Source organism: Pongo pygmaeus, chromosome 8, assembly GCF_028885625.2.
Source record: "Pongo pygmaeus isolate AG05252 chromosome 8, NHGRI_mPonPyg2-v2.0_pri, whole genome shotgun sequence".
Classification (NCBI taxonomy): Eukaryota; Metazoa; Chordata; class Mammalia; order Primates; family Hominidae; genus Pongo; species Pongo pygmaeus.
Genome location: NC_072381.2, coordinates 73,645,137 through 73,665,491, shown reverse-complemented (window position 1 = coordinate 73,665,491; position 20,355 = coordinate 73,645,137). Strand labels below are relative to the sequence as shown.

Sequence of the window (20,355 nt, the reverse complement as noted above, 5' to 3'; positions counted from 1 at the left end):
GCCCACCTCGGCCTCCCAAAGTACTGGGATTACAGATATGAGCCACTGTGCCCAGCCTGGTCCCTTTCTTTCTTTCTTTCTTTCCTTCCTTCCTTCCTTCCTTCTTTCTTTCTTTCTCTTTCCTTTCTTTCTTTCCTTCCTTTTCCTTCCTTTCTTTCCTTCCTTCCTTCCCTTTCTTTCTTTTCTTTCTTTCTTTCTTTCTTCTTTCTTTCTTTCTTTTCTTTCTTTCTCTCTCTCTCCTTCCTTCCTTCCTTCTTTCCTTCCTTTTTCTTTCTTTTTTTAGATGGAGTTTCACTCTTATCACCCAGGCTAGAGTGCAGTGGTGTGATCTTGGCTCACTGCAACCTCTGCCTCCCGGGTTCAAGTGATTCTCCTGCCTCAGCCTCCTGAGTAGCTGGGATTACAGGCACCTGCCACCATGCCCAGCTAATTTTTGTATTTTTAGTAGAGATGGGGTTTCACCACATTAGCCAGGTTGGTCTCAAACTCCTGACCTCAGCTGATCCACCCGCCTTGCCCTCCCAAAGTGCTGGGATTACAGGCGTGAGCCACTGTGCTCAGCCTCCATTTATTTCTTACACCAGTTGCAGAAGCTAAACATCTGAGAATCATGTATAATGTATCTCTTTCCTTTATACATCATTTCTACTCCCTTGAGTATGTCGTTCCAATTCCATCAACTAATAGTTCTTGAATTCAGTTATGGTGTAGCCTCTACTTACCTTTCCAGCCTCATCTTATACTTCTCTCTCATTTTTTCATTTTGTGCACACACTCCATACCTGCCATGGTTTTTTTTTTTTTTTTTTTTTTTTTTTTTTTTTGGAGGTGGGAGACAGGGTCTCACTCTGTCCCCTAGCCTGGAGTACATTGGCACAATGGCTTATTGGAGCCTCAACTGCTTGGGCCCAAGTGATCCTCCCACCTCAGCCTCCCAAGTAGCTGGGACGACACGTGTGTGTCCCTACACCTGGATAACTTTTTATTTTTTATAGAGATGGAATATCCTTACATAGCCCAGGCTGGTATTGAACTCCTAGACTCCAGCAATCCTCCCACCTTGGCCTCCCAAAGTGCTGGGATTACAGGCATAAGCCACCATGCTGGTCAGCTCTTGAATTTGTAGTCTACCTTGCCTAGCAACTCCTACTCGTCCTTCAGATCTCAGTCCAAAGCATCACTTTTTAGGGAATCCTTTCTTGCCCCAAGCTAGGTCAAGTTGTCCTTTTATAAAGCATCATTGCCTCTTGGACCCATGCATTATCCATTACATTCATTGTCTAAATTTATTTGCATGCCTAATTATTTGATTAATGTCCATCTTTCTGACTGGGATATAAAGACTATGAGGACAGAAGCAGTCTTATTTTTGTTCACCTTTTTATCCCTAGTGCCCAACATGCTGTAGGTCATTATATATTTGTGGAGTAAATAGGTGGTCATTGTCACCATCTTAGTGAGGCTACTGATAACCTCTTTATTTCCTTTTTTAGAAACAGGGTCTTGCTGTGTCACCCAGGCTGGTGGGTGGGTGATGGAGCATAAAATATATATATATATATATAATATATATTTTATATATATATTATATATATATATTTTCTATATATATTATATATATATTTTCTATATAATATATATTATATATAATATATATAATATATAATATATATAATATATATAGCAAAAATATAGAAAAATATATATATTATATATATATAATTTTTTTTGAGATGGAATCTTGCTCTTTTGCCCAGGCTGGAGTGCAGTGGCACAATCTCAGCTCACTGCAACCTCCGCCTCCCAGGTTCCAGTGACCTCAAGTGATCCTCCCACCTCAGTCTCCCAAAGCACTGGGATTACAGGCATGAGCCACTGCACCTGGCCTAATTTGCATTTATTTGTCGCACTGTTAACTGCATACTCAATATCCAGTACCTGTTGTACTAATGGAACCTTGATTTTGTTAGTCGGCTTAGCCTTAGGTGAGATACTCATGCTTGCAACCTCCCTGGCAGCCTGGGGTACCATGTGACATAGTTCTAACCAATGAACTGTAACCAAATGTGTTGGTGCTTCTGGAAAGTCTTTTGCTTTCCTCAGTAGATGGGAAAATATAACTAATGATCCATGTTCTTTTTCCTTTCTTCCTGCTTTGACTGTACGTGTGATACCTGGAGCTAGGGCAGCCTTTCTGCCATCATAAGATGACAAGCATGAGGGAATGGTCAAGATAAATGACCCTTACTGCTGAAAGTACTCCTAAATGATGTACCCAGGGGGCTGAATATCAGTTTGTCTGCTGTATGATAGTCCTTGGTTTGTCTCTCTGGCTCCTCTCTATAGGGGGAGCTCCTTGAGACAAGGAACCACCTGACAGTTCCTCCCACTTCTGGGCTGCAGAATGGATACAGAGTGAGTGCTCATGACCTTAGTCTGGTTTCTATTGCTTATGAGAGAATACCTGAAACTGAAAGTAAATATACCTAATTTATAAAGAAAAGGAATTTATGTCTTTCAATTAAGAAGTCCAAGGTTGAGAGGCCACATCTAATGAGGACCTTCTTGCTGGTGGGGACTCTGCAGAGTTCTGAGGGCAATGCAGGGCATCACATGGTGGGGCGCTGAGCGTGCTCACATGCTAGCTCAGGTCTCTCTTCCTCTTATTATAAAGCCAGCAGTTCTGGCCGGGCTCGGTGGCTCACACCTGTCATCCCAACACTTTGGGAGGCTGAGGTGGGTGGATCACTTGAGGTCAGGAGTTTGACACCAACCTGGCCAACATGGTGAAACCCTGTCTCTACTAAAAATACAAAAATTAGCTGGGCTTGGTGCATGCCTGTAATCCCAGCCACTTGGGAGGCTGAGGCATGAGAATTGTGGAGGTTGCAGTGAGCCAAGGTTGTGCCACCCCACTCCAGCTTGGGTAACAGAGCAAGGCTGTCTCAAAAAAAAAAAAAAAAGAGCGGCTAGCTTTCCAGGATGAATCCATGAATCCATTCATTCAAGGGAATAGAGACTTCATGATCCAATCACCTCTTAAAGGCCCCACCTCTCAATACTGTCACATTGGGGATTAATTGTCAACACGAACTTTGGAGGGAACCATATTGAAACCATAGCACTCATTAAGTGTGTTTTGAAGGAATGAGTGCTATGATTTAATTCCATATGCAAACTGTTTTTCCACTGGAGAGTCCAGGATGAATCTTCACTTTTCTAGGGTAGGTGGCTCTTCCTAGTCATTTCTTGAACCAATATTCTCAAACTTTATGGACTTTTTACTCCTTTATTAGGACCAGAAATTCTCACTCTCTAAGGCTGTGCCTCTTATTCTTTTTCACATTATGACCCAACTGGGACATGATACTGTTTGTTGTATAACACAGCATTGTAAATGGATAGAGCCTACTTGCTGCAGAGGTAACACTTGGGAAGTCTGGCTCCCCCAAATTTTACTTGCTCATCTCTGAGCCAAAGACATAATATTTCTGCATAGCTAATAGCCCAACGGCCATACTAGTCCGGAAGCTCTGCTCTGCTCTGCACAGAGTTAAAAGTTCATCTACTTCTCAGTGAAGAATATCATGAGTTCTTTATCTGGAGGAGCACAGGCCAGCCTCTTGTTCCTGTCCTCCCTGTCATTCCTGACTCTGGGTAACCTTGGTGGACCCCTGTAAGTGTCTGGCTCTAGGCTTCCTCTTCTGCACAAGAGTGATGCTGCCTCATAAGCTTGTGGGGACCCTCACATGCTGAACTTTTTACTTTAAAAAAAAAAATCACGTGACTACATGAATATATTCTCATTGCAAAAAACCAAAACAGAGAAAAGCAGAAGTCCAAGTTTCTGTTCTCCAGACTTCCTTACCCCCTCCCCCACCCCCCACCTGCCCAATTCTTTCCCTTCCCTTTCTGGGTAACCATATAGACAGTTTCCTTCACATTTACTTACAGACATAGACTTATATAACAAATAGTTTTGTTTTTGGTGTTTCTCTCTAACATTTTGTCCAGAAAAACATACAGAAAAGTTGAAAGAATTACAGAATGAACACCCTTATAACCACCTAGGTTTTAGAGTAAACACTTTGCTGTACGCGTTATCACACACCTCCTCATTTACCCATGCTTCCTTTCCTCCATCCATCCTTTTACACTTTCACTTTAGCATACAATGAGTTGCACCAATCTAGAGTCAACATTGTGTAAGGGTTTTTTTGTTTTGTTTTTGTTGTTGTTTTCTGAGATAGGGTCATGCTCTGTCTTCCAGGCTGGAGTGCAGTGGCATGCATGATCGTGGCTCACTGCAACCCCTGCCTCCCGGGCTCAAGCGATCCTCCTGCCTCAGCCTTCCAAGTAGCTAGGACCACAGTTGCACACCCCCACGCTCGGCTAATTTTTGTATTTTTTGTAGAGATGGGGTTTTGCCATGTTGCCCAGGCTGGTCTTGAACTCCTGGGCTCAAGCTATCTACTCACCCAGGCCACTCTCAGTGCTGGGATTACAGGTGTGAGCCACTGGACCTGGCCTATTTCTTTACTTTAAAACCTCAGAAGATAACATCTCAAATAAAAAATTACTAAAATTAAGGATTTCTAATTGGCTGATTCTTTTTGTTTTTAATTCGTGGTAAGAACATTTAACATGGGATCTACCCTCTTCACAAATTAAGTGTACAATGTAGTATTATGAACTCTAGGCATGACGTTGTGCAGCAGATCTCAAGAACATGTTCATCTTGCATAGCTGAAACTTTCAACCCATTGAATAGCAACTCCCCACTTCCTTCTCCCCTCAGCCCTTGGAAACCATCATTGTACTCTCTGCTTCTATGAGTTTGACTATTTTATTTTAATTAATTAATTTTTTTAGACAGAGTCTCACTTCGTCGCCCAGGCTGGAATGCAATGGCGTGATCTCGGCTCACTGCAACCTCTGCCTCCCGGGTTCAAGCGATTCTCCTACCTCAACCTCCCGAGTGGCTGGGATTACAGGCACCTGCTGCCATGCCCGGCTAATTTTTACGATATTTTTAGTAAAGAAGGGTTTCAGCATATTGGCCAGGCTGGTTCTGAACTTCTGACATCAAGTGATCTGCCCATCTCGGCCTCCCAAAGTGCTGGGATTACAGGCATGAGCCACCATGCCTGGCTGGTTTCTTTTTTTCTTTTTTTTTCTGAGAGGGAGTCTCACTCTGTCCCCCAGGCTGGACTGCAGTGGCATTATCTCAGCTCACTGCAACCTCTGCCTCCTAGGTTCAAGTGATTCTCTTGCCTCGCCTCCTGAATAGCTGAGATTACAGGCATGCGCCACCACGCCCAGCTAATTTTTGTGTTTTTAGTAGCGAGAGATTGGGTTTCACTATGTTGGACAGGCTGATCTTGAACATCTGACCTTGAGTGATCCGCCTGCCTCTGCCTCCCAAAGTGCTGGTATTAGAGGAATGAGCCACTGCTCCTAGCCGGCGGTTTCTTTCTTGGTAGATGGTGATATCTTCTTCAACTTATGATATTTTTTTCTCATCTTCCAATCCTTACATCTTTTCTTTCTTTTTCTTCCTTGGGGCATTGACCAGGACAATGCAGTTCTGTGTTAAACCATAGGAGATTACTGAGTATTTTTGTGTTAATTAATCCTGACCTTAAAGGATTAATTAATTAAGGATCTTTGCAATTTTCTTTATCAAGTAAAATTTTGATGTAAGGTTTTGGTATATGAAATTTACTAGTTGAGAAAGTTTCTTCCAGTCTTAATTAGCTAAGAGGGAAAAAATCATAAGTAGGCTTTGAATCTTATCAAATTTCTTTCTGAATAGACTGAGATAATTATATGATTTTTTTTTCTTTTTCATGTGGTAGCTCACGTTAATAGATTTTTTGATGTTGAAAAATTCTTCCCAGGACTTTGGGAGTCTGAAGCAGGAGGATCGCTTGAGCTCAGGAGTTTGAGACCAGCCTGGGCAACATACTGAGACCTCATCCCTATTAAAAAAAAGAAAAAATATATGTGTATATATACATATAAACACACATATATATACGTATATAGACACACATATACACATGTATATATACACACATAATATAAAAAAGAAAAATTCTTACATTCCTAAGCTAAGTTTTACTTGATTTTATATACAGTTGGCCCCTTGTATCCTGGGGTTTTACATCTGTGGTTTCAACCAACCGTGGGTCAAAAATATTTGAAAAACAAAAGCAATAACAAATAACAAGAAAAAATAATACAAATAAAAAATCAATACAACAACTTTTTTTTTCAAACAGTCTTGCTTTGTTGCCTAGGCTTGAGTGCTGTGGCACCATCATAGCTCACTGCAGCCACGACCTCCTGAGCTCAAGTGATCCACCCACTTCAGCCTCCTGAGTAACTGGGACCACAGGCTGGTTTCGAACTCCTGGGCTCAAGTGATCCTCCTGCCTCTGCCTCCCAAAGTGTTGGGATTACAGGAATGAGCCACCGTGCTCGGCCCCAACAACTATTTACATAGCATTTATATTGTATTAAGTAGTAGTGTAAGTAACTTAGAGGTGATTTAAATTATACAGCGGATGTGCATAGGTTATACGCAAATACAGATGCTCCTTGACTTATGATGGGGTTACAACCAAATACATCCATCGTATAGATTGACGATATGGTGAGTTGAATTTACAATGGGTTTATCCAGATGTAACCCCATTGTAAGATGAGAAGCATTCTGAATGCCCATTGCTTTCACACCATTGGCAAGTCAAAAAATCCCAATTGAAGCCATCATAAATTGGGGACTGGCTGTACAATGCTATTTTATATAAGGAACTTGAGCATTGTGGATTTTCGGGGGAGGGTCCTGGAACTAATCCCCAGTGGATACGGAGGGACTGCTGTATATATACATCTACAGGGCAAGATAGTTTATTTTTAAAAATTATACCATGTTGATTGTGATGACTGGCATATAGATTATGATGGTTTTCTCTGATTTTGTATATTGATGTGTTTTGATAGGACAAAGAATGTTAGAGAGCTAAAGATCTTAAATACAAAATGATAAATTAATATGTATACTATTTGATTCTGTTAGCTATATTTTGTTTTATATAAATGACCATAAGTAAAAAAGGTTTTATAATTTTTTATAATTTTATTTTTATGTTAACCTTATCTAATTTGAGAATTAAAAATTCTAGTTTCTTAAAATGAACTGGATAATTTTTATACTTTTTTTATTTTCTTTTTGTTTCTTTTTTTTTTTGAAACGGAGTCTCACTCTGTCGCCCAGGCTGGAGTGCAGTGGCATGATCTCGGCTCACTGCAAGCTCCGCCTCCTGGGTTCGCACCATTCTCCTGCCTCAGCCTCCCGAGTAGCTGGGACTACAGGTGCCCACCACCACGCCCGGCTAATTTTTTTGTATTTTTAGTAGAGACGGGGTTTCACTGTGTTAGCCAGGAGAGTCTCGATATCTTGACCTCGTGATGCGCCCGCCTCGGCCTCCCAAAGTGCTGGGATTATAGGCGTGAGCCACCGCGCCCGGCCTACTTTTTTTATTTTCTTTTACAGCACACTGTCCAGTAGAAATAAAATGCAAGAACACATGTGACTTAATGTTTGTAGTAGCCACTTAAAAAAGTAAAAAGAAATATGTGAAATTAATTTTAATAATATATTTAATTCAATATGTCCAAAGTAGTGTCATTTCAACATGTTTTCAACATAAACATCAACGAAATATTTCACCTTCTGTTTTTGCACTAAGTTTTTGAAATCTGGTATTTTATATTGATAGCACTTCTTAATTCAGACACGAAATTTTCATAAGAAATACATGATTTGTATTTCGGTTTCATAAAATTTACAATTCAAAAAGTAGATTCACATACGCGAATCGCTTCAAACATACCTGTAAGTTTTCCAGTAGGACCTCTCAGCCCAGCGCCTCGCGCTGTCCTCGCCCCGTGAAGTCAGACCTGACTGCAGCTTGCGAAGCACCCGCCCGTTGTCCCAGGAGAGGGCGCCTTGGACGCCAGCGCAGAGCCCCCGGGAGGCGCGGGAAGCCGGAGGAGGGCGATGGGGACGACGCGGGACGAGGAGGGGCGAGCGGGGCGAGTGAGGAGGTGGGGCCGAGGGGGGCGAGCGCCGGGCCGCCCGCAGCCGGAGAGTGTTGCCCCACCTGAAGGCCCTGGGCAGGTGAAATGAGGACCAGCGCTGACAAAGGGGAGGATGCAGAAGACTCCTCAGGAGGGACTTTGGAGCTGAGATCACCCTCGGGAAGCTCCGATTCGGATCCGCGTCCACAGACCCGGCGACCTCAGACAGACTGGGCGTCCGGGGAAGGGGCAGCGGCTGTGAGCACCACAGTGAGGAAACCAGGCTCCTGCGACCCCCAGGCCTTAGGCCCCGACCCCAGGGGATTTGGGAGCAGGTCTGCGTCAGGGACAAGCACACTGTGGACGGGAGCTCTGCCTTTCTGGGGTCCTCCAGCTGAAGAAGGATGTGATTTGCAAGAAACCCACCCTGCAGACCTCGAAAGCAGCGGGGAGCTCCAGGAACTTGCGGGGGAACTTTGATGTGGCTCCCGCGCACCCAACCGGCACCGAGTGGATTGCCAGGTGCACAACGAGGACGAGCTTGAGTGGACGCTGGATTCGCTGAGCCCCCCAGAGCCTCCTCGCCATGGGTCACCTGTGCTGCCTTGGACCACCCAGAGAAACCCTTCCTCCCGCCAGGTGAGCCGCAGGCCAGGCGCCAGGCCTGAGTGTGCCTGGGACGGGGATTTCTCTGTGAACAGCCCATCATCCCATAATATCCATGTTATCTTAGCCTCATGTTCTGAAGAAACACGAATTTCATGCACAAGCGTGGATTTTGCATGTTTTAAATTGTAAATGGGACTCCAAGGAAGCTGGAACTTGAAGCAGCCTGGAAGCAAACTTAATTGCGTCATCCCCCACCATCCTCCAGGGTAAACTGAGAAGCATAGTTAATTGGTTTTCCAGAGGTATTTACCACTTGTCATATGGGCTGTTCTGGATGTAACCACGTAATTCCTGAAACCCATTGAGAGTCAGCTTCCTTTATGGGCGCCCGACAAGATGTGCTCAAACACCTTGAAGATCTTTATGGAAACAACTTTTGGCTTTTTATCAAGATGTCATTCAGGGCTCTGAACAGTTGAAGACGTTGAATTGAGCTGTTAGGCGGATGGGTTTGATGTAGTTATACAGTGTGCCTTTGGTACTTGTCAATAGCGCAAGTAATGATATTGCAAAAATAAAGAAAACCGTCTTTAAAAAAGAAAAGCGGCCCGGCACGATGGCTCACACCTGTAATCCCAGCACTTTGGGAGGCCGAGGCGGGCGGATCACGAGGTCAGGAGTTCGAGACTAGCCTGGCCAGCATGGTGAAACCCCGTCTCTACTAAAAATACAAAAATTAGCCGGGCATGGTGGCCCGCGCCCAGGCAGGCTGTTCTGGGAGAGGAAGCTTGGCTCTCCAATGCAGTGTGGCCATTTGGCTATGACATCACACTGCACAGTTTAATGACTGAAATCAGACTTCTTGTTATTGGAGATGACTGGAGGATTTTATTTTATTTTTTTTCCTGAACGTATGTAGGTAAGCCATGAAGATCCCAGATTTCATTTAGGGACTCGGAACAGCTGTGTGGAGAAAACAGAGTTGGCTCTGAAGTACCCCACGAGTCCAGCTTGTTCAAAGTAAAAGTGGCAATGGCTTTGGGATCACAAAAACAGCCCTTTAACATCAAAGTCAGTTAGTAGAAACCACTAAATATCATGTGGCAAAAAAAGATTTGAAATTTACTTAAATATTCAGTTTATCTTTTCAGATGGGACTCAGTTTTTTGTTTTTTTTTTTTTCTTATGAGACAGAGTCTCGCTCTGTTGCCCAGGCTGGAGTGCAGTGGCGCCATCTCGGCTCACTGCAACCTCTGCCTCCCAGTTCAAGCAATTTTCCTGTCTCAGCCTCCTGAGTAGCTGGGACTACAGGCAGGAGACACCATGCCCAGCTATTGAGTCCCCATCAGGACTCAATTTTTAACACATATTTTTAACACTAGCTTTTGTGCTAGAAAATTAAATTAATTCTGTAAAAAAAACCCAATTGTGTGTACTTTAACAAGTAAAACTAAGTTGGTTATAATGTGACAAAAATATGAGCAATAATAGCAAAATTATCCAATAGGAACCATGCAAAGAATTTTATATTATAACTCATGTCCCCTTCCCTGCAATGTTATTAACTTCTATCCCCATTTTCCATGTCAAGGAAATTAAGTTTGGAGACACTGAGTGACTTAAGTCACAGATCTGGTAGGTGGAGAGAGTTTCTCTCACTCCAGGGACTACAATCTACAGAATAAACTTGCACATTCTACAAAATATTTGTTACCATTGGAAGTAGGTAGGCAAAGTATTAGTAGCATCAAATTATGGCAGGAATATAAAGAAAGGGTGGTGGGCTGGTCTTGCTTTTGCAGTTTAATGGGGATCCCTGCACTGAGATGTCTGGCAAAGTGGTCATTGTAACAAATGGCAGAGATCGTGAAAACATCAGGGAGCAGGTGGTGGCTGTTCCAGTTTCTGATCTCAGGAAGAGGGAAGAGCTGCAGATGTCTTTACTGTGAATGAGGGAGAGAAACGCTAAAGCGCAGAAATGCTCAGAACCAAAGAGCTGGATCACTCACGCTTCTAGAAAAGACATTAGCATCTTCTCATTGCTCATCTACTGTGCCTGGCACAGCCTTATTTTCTAGCTTTCTGAATGTGAGTTCCATCCATATTCTTTGCAAAACTGTGGTACTGGGCTGTGGAGAGTTTGGGATGTGTGTCCATGGGGAAATGGGCTGTTCTGGTTATTATAAAACAGCCAAGGGAGTGCGCCATGGCACACCTCTGAGTAACCCAGGACACTCACTCCTGTTTGGAGAATGCAAACCATCCATATGGCAGGGGCACAATGATAAAGATTGAACCTGTTACAGGAATGGTTTCAAATCTGACCAACCTCATGGCATACATTGGGGAAGCAATTGTGAAACCCCTTGATTCTCTGAATCTGGACATGCTGTACTGTGCCAATGGTTTGTGTGTGACAGAAAATGTAGCTGTGTCTACTGGGAAAGACTGGGGAAATTTCTTCCTGTGGAGTTCTTTATAAAGCAAAAGCGCATGAAACTATATCAGTAATATTGTAGTCTATAAAGGGAAATTACTCTTAGAGGCTAATATTGCACAATGGCTACTTTTTTTTTTTTTTTTTTTTTTTTGGCCTAATTGGAAAAGATCTTTATCTCTTGGAGTATTAAGAAGTCAACATATAATTGCCACCCTATACACTGTTTTCTGGAGTGCCTGATTTATTGAAATCAATGTGAAACCTATTTTAAATAAAAATCTATTTCAAAACCAAGGCCAGACATGGTGGCTCATGCCTATAATCCCACACTCTGGGAGGCTGAGGTGGGAGGATCACTTGAGGCCAGGAGTTCAAGACCAGCCTGGGCAACACAATCTCCACCAAAAAAAAATTTAGCAATTAGCCAGGCATGGTGGCACATACCTGTTGGTCCCAGCTACTTGGGAGACTGAGGCGGGAGGATCGTTTGAGCCCAGGAGGTCAAGGCTCCAATGAGCCATGACTTGCCACTGCACTCCAGCCTGGGTGTGAGACAGTCTGGAAATATTGACAGTATTTTTGTAATAGATTGAACCCACTTGTTTAGTTCTTCTGGGGTAAAGTTGGACACATAAATCATCTGCAGCAATATATGGTGGACGCAGGTGCAGCGGATGATGGGAACGTTGCTTTAATGCACACCGTGCATTGCAGTTTTGCAGAACCTATTGAACTAAGAATTCCTAGTGAGGGACAGCACATGAAACATGTCAAAACAATAAACTATTATGGACAGTTGTCTGTTTTCAGACATTGTGGCTACCCCAAACAACTTTAAGTCAAAAGACATGCTCATTTAGTTTAACCCTGTTTAAAAAGTCAGTTTAAAAAGGGTACACTACTCTGTAATGCATTTTCTGTATGGAAATCTTTCCTAGTTGGTCCATTGTTTGATTAAACATCTGTTGCACTATAAAAACGATACAAGCCAGTAGTGTACTAGAGGATACTCATGACCATATTTCATCATTTTGTGATTCAATGACATTAAAGGGAGTAAAGTAGAAAATCTAATAGGTATAAATGTGTAATTATAAGGAATAGGTGGGAAGTTCTTGTTGGAACAAATTGGCTTCAAGGGCCCTCGTGTCGACTTTGCTCCTTTTGAAGAAAGGAATGTGATGCTTTCACCCTGAGGGATAATTTGAGAGACTTCCCCAGTGACACATGCTTAACAGATGATATTAAAAAGTAGTGAGGCCTTTTGTTATTCTAATACACATGTTGACTAAATGGACACTTTCTTCAATTCATATGTTAAGATGCCTCTTCCCTCTTCCCAGTAGTTTGAATGGGCTGTGTATCTATCTCAAGCATACATTCAGTGAGAAATTTAGTAAGATTACAAAATATTTGAAGCATCACATCCTTTTTTAACCCTTTACTGAATATAAAATGAAGCCTGACCTCTTTAGAGTCATTTTAAAAATCAGACCTCACAAACCCGACACAAGTTACGTTGCACAGGCCCTGGAGGCCAGTGTGAGCCCACATGCCTCTGGTGGTTTATTTCTAGAGTCCATTTGCTACGGGTCTTTATCATGTTTCCAAAATAAGGAAGTCACCCATCTCTAGTTCAGGTCTTGTTGCCAGTTAAATTTTAAAATACGACCTTGATACAATTTGACTAGACAATAACTAAAATTGGACAAAGAAGATATTTTACTCTCATTGGAGGTTGGCAGCATTTTATTCAGTTTAAAATTTGTGATTCAGCCGGGCGTGGTGGCTCAAGCCTATAATCCCAGCACTTTGAGAGGCTGAGGCAGGCAAATATCTTAAGGTCAGGAGTTCAAGACAAGCCGGGCCAACATGGTGAAACCCTCTCTTGACTAAAATTACAAAAAATTAGCTGGGTGCAGTGGCACGTGCCTGTAATCCCAGCTACTTGGGAGGCTGAGGCAGGAAAATGGCTTGAATCTGGGAGGCGAAGGTGAGCCGAGATGGTGTCACTGCACTCCACCCTGAGAAACAGAGTGAGACTCCACCTAAAAAAAAAAAAAAAAAAAAAAAATTGTGATTCTCTAAACTATGGGTCAGGGAACTGTAGAGAACAGAAGTTTGCAGGTCTACACATGGAATCTGCAGTTCTGTTAGGAGAGAATGGCATTGCAAAAGAGCAACAATTCCTGAGCATCTTCCCTACCAGACAGCCCATTTTGGGGGCAATGTTGACAATGACCCAAAGTCCTGGGTTGTCCAGTGGGGGACACAGCTGATGTTATCCCTCCTGTGCTGGCAGTTTTCTAAGTGAGTTCAGATCTTCTAGGAAGGAAGAATAGAAATGAGGTCTCTGTGGGAGGTCTTTGCATTGCAGTGGCAGGTCTCTGTGTGCAGCACTGTAGAAAAGGTCTCTGTGGGGACCAAGCCTCCCAAGGAGATTTATGGGCTCCAGGGACTGGAGGTTTGGAACCCATCTCCGCCTCTCCCAATCCATTAGAACACATGTTTCCAGTATCTGTGGGGTGCTCAGATGAGGGGACATGCCTCCAAGTTGTCTTCAGGAGATTCCCAATTGTTTATGGATGTGGGATGTGTGGTGTCCATGGGAGTGTCCGGGATTTTGGTGTCTTGTGCGTCCAGCAGCGTTGGCACGTCCAAGCTGAGGAAAGTGGGACCCCTGCCTCCACCTGCCTGCATGTGGGGTCTCCCTAGAAGGAAGCCTTTAGTGGGTGTGTGGGAAGATTAGGGTGCTTGAATGGGTACCGTGTGGAGGTGCCGTGGCACCAGGCTCTAGCAGCCTCCTGCCTCCAGGAGAGGCCCAGGTCGGGATCACTGCAGCGACCAACGCCTCGGATCACTCGAGGGCTAGAAGGTACCCACCAACTGTGTAGACAGGAGCGCTCAGGGGTGTTGCACATTCGGCATATTGCCGTGTCAGTTTTGGAATCAGCCTGTGTGGAGTCGGTCCACGACACCCAGCCAGGATTCCGTCGTCGGGGAGGGGAATGCCCACGTGGCTTGTATGAAGGACACTCCATGGGATGCAAAGGCTCTGGTCGCTGGGAGGAGCTCAGGGATGACAGAGACCCCAAGGATCCTATGGGGGTGGTTGGGTTTGGTGATAGGGTGCTCGCAGGTGGCTGGTGTGAAGGGTGCTTCAGGGGACACAAAGGCTCTGGTGGCTTGGAGGAGCTCAGGGATGACAGATACTCAAAGGATCCTACGGAGGTCTTCAGGACTGATGACGGCATGGAGGCCAGAGGAGCCGGGGGAGCCCGTGGGGACACATGGAAGCTGGTGGGAGAAGCTTTCCCATGCCCCTCCACGTGGCCGGTGGTTCCTAGCAGGTGCTCGTTTGTACACTGGCCCCAGGTGGTCTTGGCGTGGAAGGTGATGGGAGCTGCCCTCCCTAGGGAGCTTCTTCAGGCACCTGCAGGAGACAGGAGGCACAGGCTGCACCTGTGACCTAGGCCCCTCCAGGGCCCCCCATGCTGACTTCACAAAACTCTGCCTACCCCTGCCACAGGGCTTTAGTGACATCACAGCTGTGATCTCCCCTCCCAGATCAGCCCCAGGCCCTGGGGTGACATCCTAGGCCCTGGTAGGAAGAAGGACATGGGAGAGAAGGGGAAAGAGCCTCACTTTTTCAGCAGGAAAGTGTAGACCTCAAGGTTCTCCAGTTTTTTCCAGAGAATTCTGTAATCTGGAAAGCAGGAGATGGGTTATGGTGGCGAGGGAGGGAACCGGGACTTATAGGAGGCTGAGTGCATGTGCCCTTAGGGGAGACCCCAGGATTGGGGATTAGACTCTGCAGCCCCAGCATCCCTGTCCAAGGCCACATGGCCCCAAGAGTGATAGCCAGGTCCCCGGGGGGCAGCAGTTTGTCATTTACAAAGTGCTTCCTGACATGCCCCATCATGCGGGTCATGACCACCTCCTGGGGAGAGAGAACAGGGGCAGTCTCAAAGAGGACTCAGCCATGTTAAACAGCTGCCCACATGGACCTGGAGCCCCTCCTGCAGGTCCAAACGGTCACTGGTCCCCTCCCCCACATAGTCCCCTCCTGGGCAACACTCACTCCCTGGACCCCAAGGCTTCATCCCAGCAGGGAATCAGAGACAGATTCCTGGTTCCAATTGCCCTACCAGGAGCTTCCCCATCAGGCCTCTGCAAATGACTTCCTAGGAGACTTGGTGCTTGTTCCTAGGAACAGGTGAAGCTGTCATCTCTGGGGCTTCTGGGACCCTCAGGGCCTTAGCTTTCGAAGTGATATATCTATTTCTGATCCTGATCCATTCCCCCACTTCAGCTTGATCCTGAGAGACAAGAAAGAGTGAGGGCGCAGGCCAGGTCTCAGTCTCCTGTCCCCGCAGCACAGACCCACAGTGCTCGTGTGAATGACACACTTTCTCCATCCAGCTCACGGAGCCCTGTGTGCTTCCCTTTCCTTTCACTCGTTTCTAAAGTGCATAATAACCTTTTCTGGTTTCCTTCTTTGAAAAGCACGGAGGGGTTTTCTATGTGAGGCCCGCCCTGGGCGTCCTCAGTCCCTGTTCCGCTGCTTGGGAAACACACACACTTGGGTCGGCTGGTGCCTCTGAGTTGGCAGGGAGGATTCTGCTTCTGAGGAGGCCAGAGGTGACTCCAGTCTCATGTGGGAGGCTCTCTGGGGCTCAGCACAGCCCCCAGAGCACCGCACACAGAGGCTGGGCCCCGAGGCATCTGCCCGGGAAGGCAGCTGATGAGCCCGGCTTCAGGGGGGCTGTCCTCCCACAGAGACCTCACCCCTCTCATGACCGGGTCCTCGCTGCTGAGTCCCGGGGTTTGTTTTTGCTCTGATGCCTCCTGTGCACCCCCACAGATGGTCTGGAAGCTTGGGATAGAAATCCTACGCCCACTCCAACCCCTGCCTGCCCTGCTGTCCCTAGAGGGATGATGAGATTTCCCATCACAGGCGCGCCTCTGGTTGATTTGGAAAAGTGGAAAAGAGAGCAGGAAAAATAGAATCATTCTCTGCTGGGTGTGTGCTGAGGGCTCCTTACCTTCTCATTGTTCTCCTCTCTGGGAGGCACTGAGGACGGCTCCCTGGGAAAGTAGGGGCGAAAGATGATCAGGAACACCAGGCTAAACATAAGGAAGAGGATGAAATGGATGATCTCGGGAATGGGGCTCAGGCACAGCTCTGTAGCAATAACACTGTTCAGAGGAAAGAGAATATCCATGTCAACTGTACTAATGCCCTCAGTCTACTGAGCCCTGGGCATCCCCTCTGGGACTATTTATTGGGGCCCAGGCTCACATCACAGAGCTGGGGCCTCCCCCTCACAAAGGGCTCCTAAGGGTGGGTGGGCAGTGGGAGGAGGAGGCTAAAGCCCAGCCCTGCCCACCACCACCCACCCCTGCACTTCCCTTCGCCTGGCCTTCCAGATCCCTCCTTCCCACTCCACCTGCTCAACCTGTCAGAGACAGACCTGGTCCATTTTCTGTCCTCTGACCCTGGAACACAGATGGTACCTGGTTCCTTGGAGATCTCTGCTCAGGCTCCCTCAGTTTCACAGTTTTTGAGGATCTGGATTTGTCCCTGAAATTTCTGTTACTTCCAGGGATTATTGCTCTAGGGTCTCCTCTGCCTGCTCACTGCAACCTCCACCTCCCGGGTTCAAGCAGTTCTCTGCCTCAGCCTCCCGAGTAGCTGGAGTTACAGGCACCTGCCACCATGCCTGGCTAATTTTTTTTATTTTTAGTAGAGATGGGGTTTCACCATCTTGGCCAGGCTGGTCTCGAACTCCTGACCTCGTGATCCACCCGCCTCGGCCTCCCAGGGTGCTGGGATTACAGGCATGAGCCACCGTGCCCGGCCTCAAAAAAGTTTTTCTGGGGCTTTGGCTAAGTACATGAAAATAAGTGATGCCCAATTCAGATTTTGCCAAATAACACAACTCTTTTTCAGAAACTACAATTCCAATGGCTCTGGCAGAATGAATATCAACCTAGGTCAATTCTCCATGACAGGAACCCACAAATTTGCCAGTCCACTTCACGTCTCAACTATTAGATAATAGCAGACAAGATGCATGTTCCTGATAGGCACAGGTTGTTTATATGGTGATTCTTCTTTGAGTTGTTGGTATTTTCTCCCTTTCTTCCCTCCCTCCCTCCCTCCATCTCCTCCCTCCCTCCCTGTCTTCCCCTCCCCTCCACCTAATAGAGGGCCCATGTCTCCACAGGGTGCTTACCTCTAACTGTCTCCAGCATTAGAAAAGGAAGTCAGGGCTGGGCGCGGTGACTCACGCCTGTAATCCGAGCACTTTGGGAGGCCAAGGCAGGAGGATCACGAGGTCAGGAGCTAGAGACCATCCTGGCTAACACGGTGAAACCCCGCCTCTACTAAAAATACAAAAAACTAGCCGGGCGTGGTGGCGTGGCAGGCGCCTGTAGTCCCAGCTACTCTGGAGGCTGAAGCAGGAGAATGGTGTGAACCCAGGAGGCGGAGCTTGCAGTGAGCCGAGATTGCGCCACTGCACTCCAGCCTGGGCAACAGAGCTCTCAATCCTGTTGAGAGTACACATTGAAATTGGCCGTGATGGCAGAGTAACTGGTGAAGCAGATGTCGAGTTTGCAACTCATGAAGATGCTGTGGCAGCTATTGCAAAAGACAAAGCAAATATGCGCAAGCGTGATTGAGCATTTGTGGGCTCTTAACAGGTGATTGTGTGACTAACATTTACAATAGAGAAACAGAAAAATAAGGATATATGAGAAGTTTCCTCTCCAGTAATAGATTGATTCTTGTGGGGTGGGGGGCAGTGTGTTGAAGTAAGTTTGGGTTTTAAAAATTAGTATGACAGGGATTTGTGATATGCTCAGCTTGAAGTGTATATCCTTAATTGACAATATAGATGAATATGTAAAGGCTAGATTTTGGAGTTAAAGTAGATGACCTAAGAGAAGTAGCTAGAATTTTCTTTGCCAAGTATTTGAAGTTCACAGATCTGCTTGTTTAAAAACTTCATAAAGTGCTTATCCTGTTTTGTTTCACCAACAAACATTTTCAAACTTTTTTTTTCCCACTTCAGAACACAGATAGGTAGAACTCTTCTTGAATTCTACAGCAGGAGCAAGCGGTGGTGCTTACGGTAGCCAAATGCTAGGAGGCATGGGTTTGTGTAAATATCACTTTAGTGTCTTTTTTTTAAGCTAAACTTGTATGCCTTTTCTCTCATTTCAGAACACAGATATGTAGAACTCTTCTTGAATTCTACAGCAGGAGCAAGCCGTGGTGCTTATGGTAGCCAAATGTTGGGAGGCATGGGCTTGTGTAAATATCGTTAGTTTTTTTTAAAAACCAAAATGTTTATATCTGTATAAGTCAATTATAAGTTAATCTATTTATTTAATGAGTTTAGCATAACAAACTTAGGCAAAGAAAGCAGTTTCCTGATATTTTGAATTTTCTATCTGGCTTACTTAAATCCTTGTGAGTTAGGAAGTTCCTTAGGATAGATAATTCAAATTAGATTTAAGTACTCTTGGGGGAGGGGACTGCAGAGTGAAACTACTTAAATTTTCTGACTATGAAGGTTAAATCTAAAATAGCAAAACAGGATTAAGATAAATGTGGGCATAATTAGGTGTACTGACATGCCTTTGATACATCAAACTAAGGAGGAAACCCCACTAAATCCAGTCAAGCAGTTTCATAAGATCTTCACAAAATGCCTCTACTTATGGAATCATGTGGAGTTTAGTCCTGCTGATGTGTGTACTGTCAGCACTTTGGTTTATCAATATTTGACTAGCTCAAATGATGGATAGAAGGGTAGCCTGGTTATAGACAGTAGGCAGAAGGAGGCAGAGGGTTATAGTAATATAAGACCAAGACTGGAAAATCATAGAGAATTACAAGCCTGGTACCCCAGGTACCACATTACATAAGGAACAGGTTCTAATGTTTTCTTAACAGCAAATCAGTCCAGTTACGGTGGCCCAGCCAGCCAGCAGCTGAGTGGTGGTTATGGAGGCAGCATAGTGGCCAGAGCAGCATTAGTGGATACGGTAAGCCTGTTTTGTTTTTAATATACTTAGAATAAGTTTTAGGCAGGTTTCTTTAGTTGGGAAGATGAAGGCTCTTTTTTGGTGAAATTGGGTTATTAAATGTATGCTTTCAATCCAAATGTAACTGTTTCTACTAGCTTAATTTTCAGAAACAATCATTGGGAGGGGGAAGTGTTCTGTGAATTAAAAACTAGTCATTGCAGCCGGCCAGGTGTGGTGGCTCACGCCTGTAATCCCAGCACTCTGGGAGGCCAAGGCAGGAGGATCACGAGGTCAGGAGATTGAGACCATCCTGGCTAACATGGTGAAACCCCGTCTCTACTAAAAATACAAAAAAATTAGCCGGGCGTGGTGGTGGGCGCCTGTAGTCCCAGCTGCTGGGTAGGCTGAGGCAGGAGAATGGCATGAATATGGGAGGTGGAGCTTGCAGTGAGCCGAGATCGTGCCACTGCACTCCAGCCTGGGCAACAGAGCAAGACTCCATCTCAAAAAAAAAAAAAAAACAACAAAAAAAAACCCAGTCATTGCAACTTTGGAATACTGTCCAGCCAGAAAATATCTGCCTCCATTTATGAAAACATTAAATAAAGCTGTTCACTTTTTTGTCTTTTGGTTAGCATTAAATCAATTTTAGATGGAGGGAGAATTTGAAATACTAGAATGGTGGTTGGGTTCAGGACTGTGTGTATTAGTCAGTTAACCTACGATTGGTTTTATTTTAATTTTTTTAATTGGTCTAAAGAATGGTGATTTTGGTATTATAGTCTTACCCTACAAAATCCTTTTGCAGACCAAGTTTTACAGAAAAATTCCAGTGATTTTTCAATCAAACATTGCATAGGTAAATATTTTCTCAAAAAATATAATTTAAATTCCCAATAGCAAATATTGATATGTTGTAATAATACTTTCTGTAGCAGTCAATGGCTCCGACTTACCTCCGTGGAGGCTGCCATTTGGGCACAGTGAGTTGCCTTTAGTCCAACTTGGTTGTCTCGCTTCCTGCCCACCATGAATAGGAAAAGCAAGAGACTTCCCCTGTGCTTCCTTTTCTCAAATACCATTCGAGGGACACATTGTGAATGTTTATGGTAAATATTTTAAAAAGATGCCTTGTTTAGCTTTAAAAATATGAAGTAAATTTGTAATTTTTGAAAAAC

General features: G+C 44.9%; 1 protein-coding gene across 1 annotated transcript; it reads right to left on the bottom strand.

Moving 5' to 3' along the window:
- Nucleotides 1-13,193: 13,193 nt before the first annotated feature.
- Nucleotides 13,194-14,615, bottom strand: LOC129006713 (putative uncharacterized protein FLJ35723). Its single transcript, XM_054436694.2, has one exon. The coding sequence runs from the start codon at nt 14,389-14,391 to the stop codon at nt 13,849-13,851; it is 543 nt and encodes a 180-aa protein (XP_054292669.1). The 5' UTR covers nt 14,392-14,615; the 3' UTR covers nt 13,194-13,848.
- Between the last annotated feature and the right edge of the window lie 5,740 nt (nt 14,616-20,355).

What these genes read in the sequence shown, in the direction of transcription:
- LOC129006713 (XM_054436694.2), bottom strand. Translation starts at nt 14,391, where the DNA reads ATGCCGTCATCAGTCCTGAAGACCTCCGTAGGATCCTTTGAGTATCTG.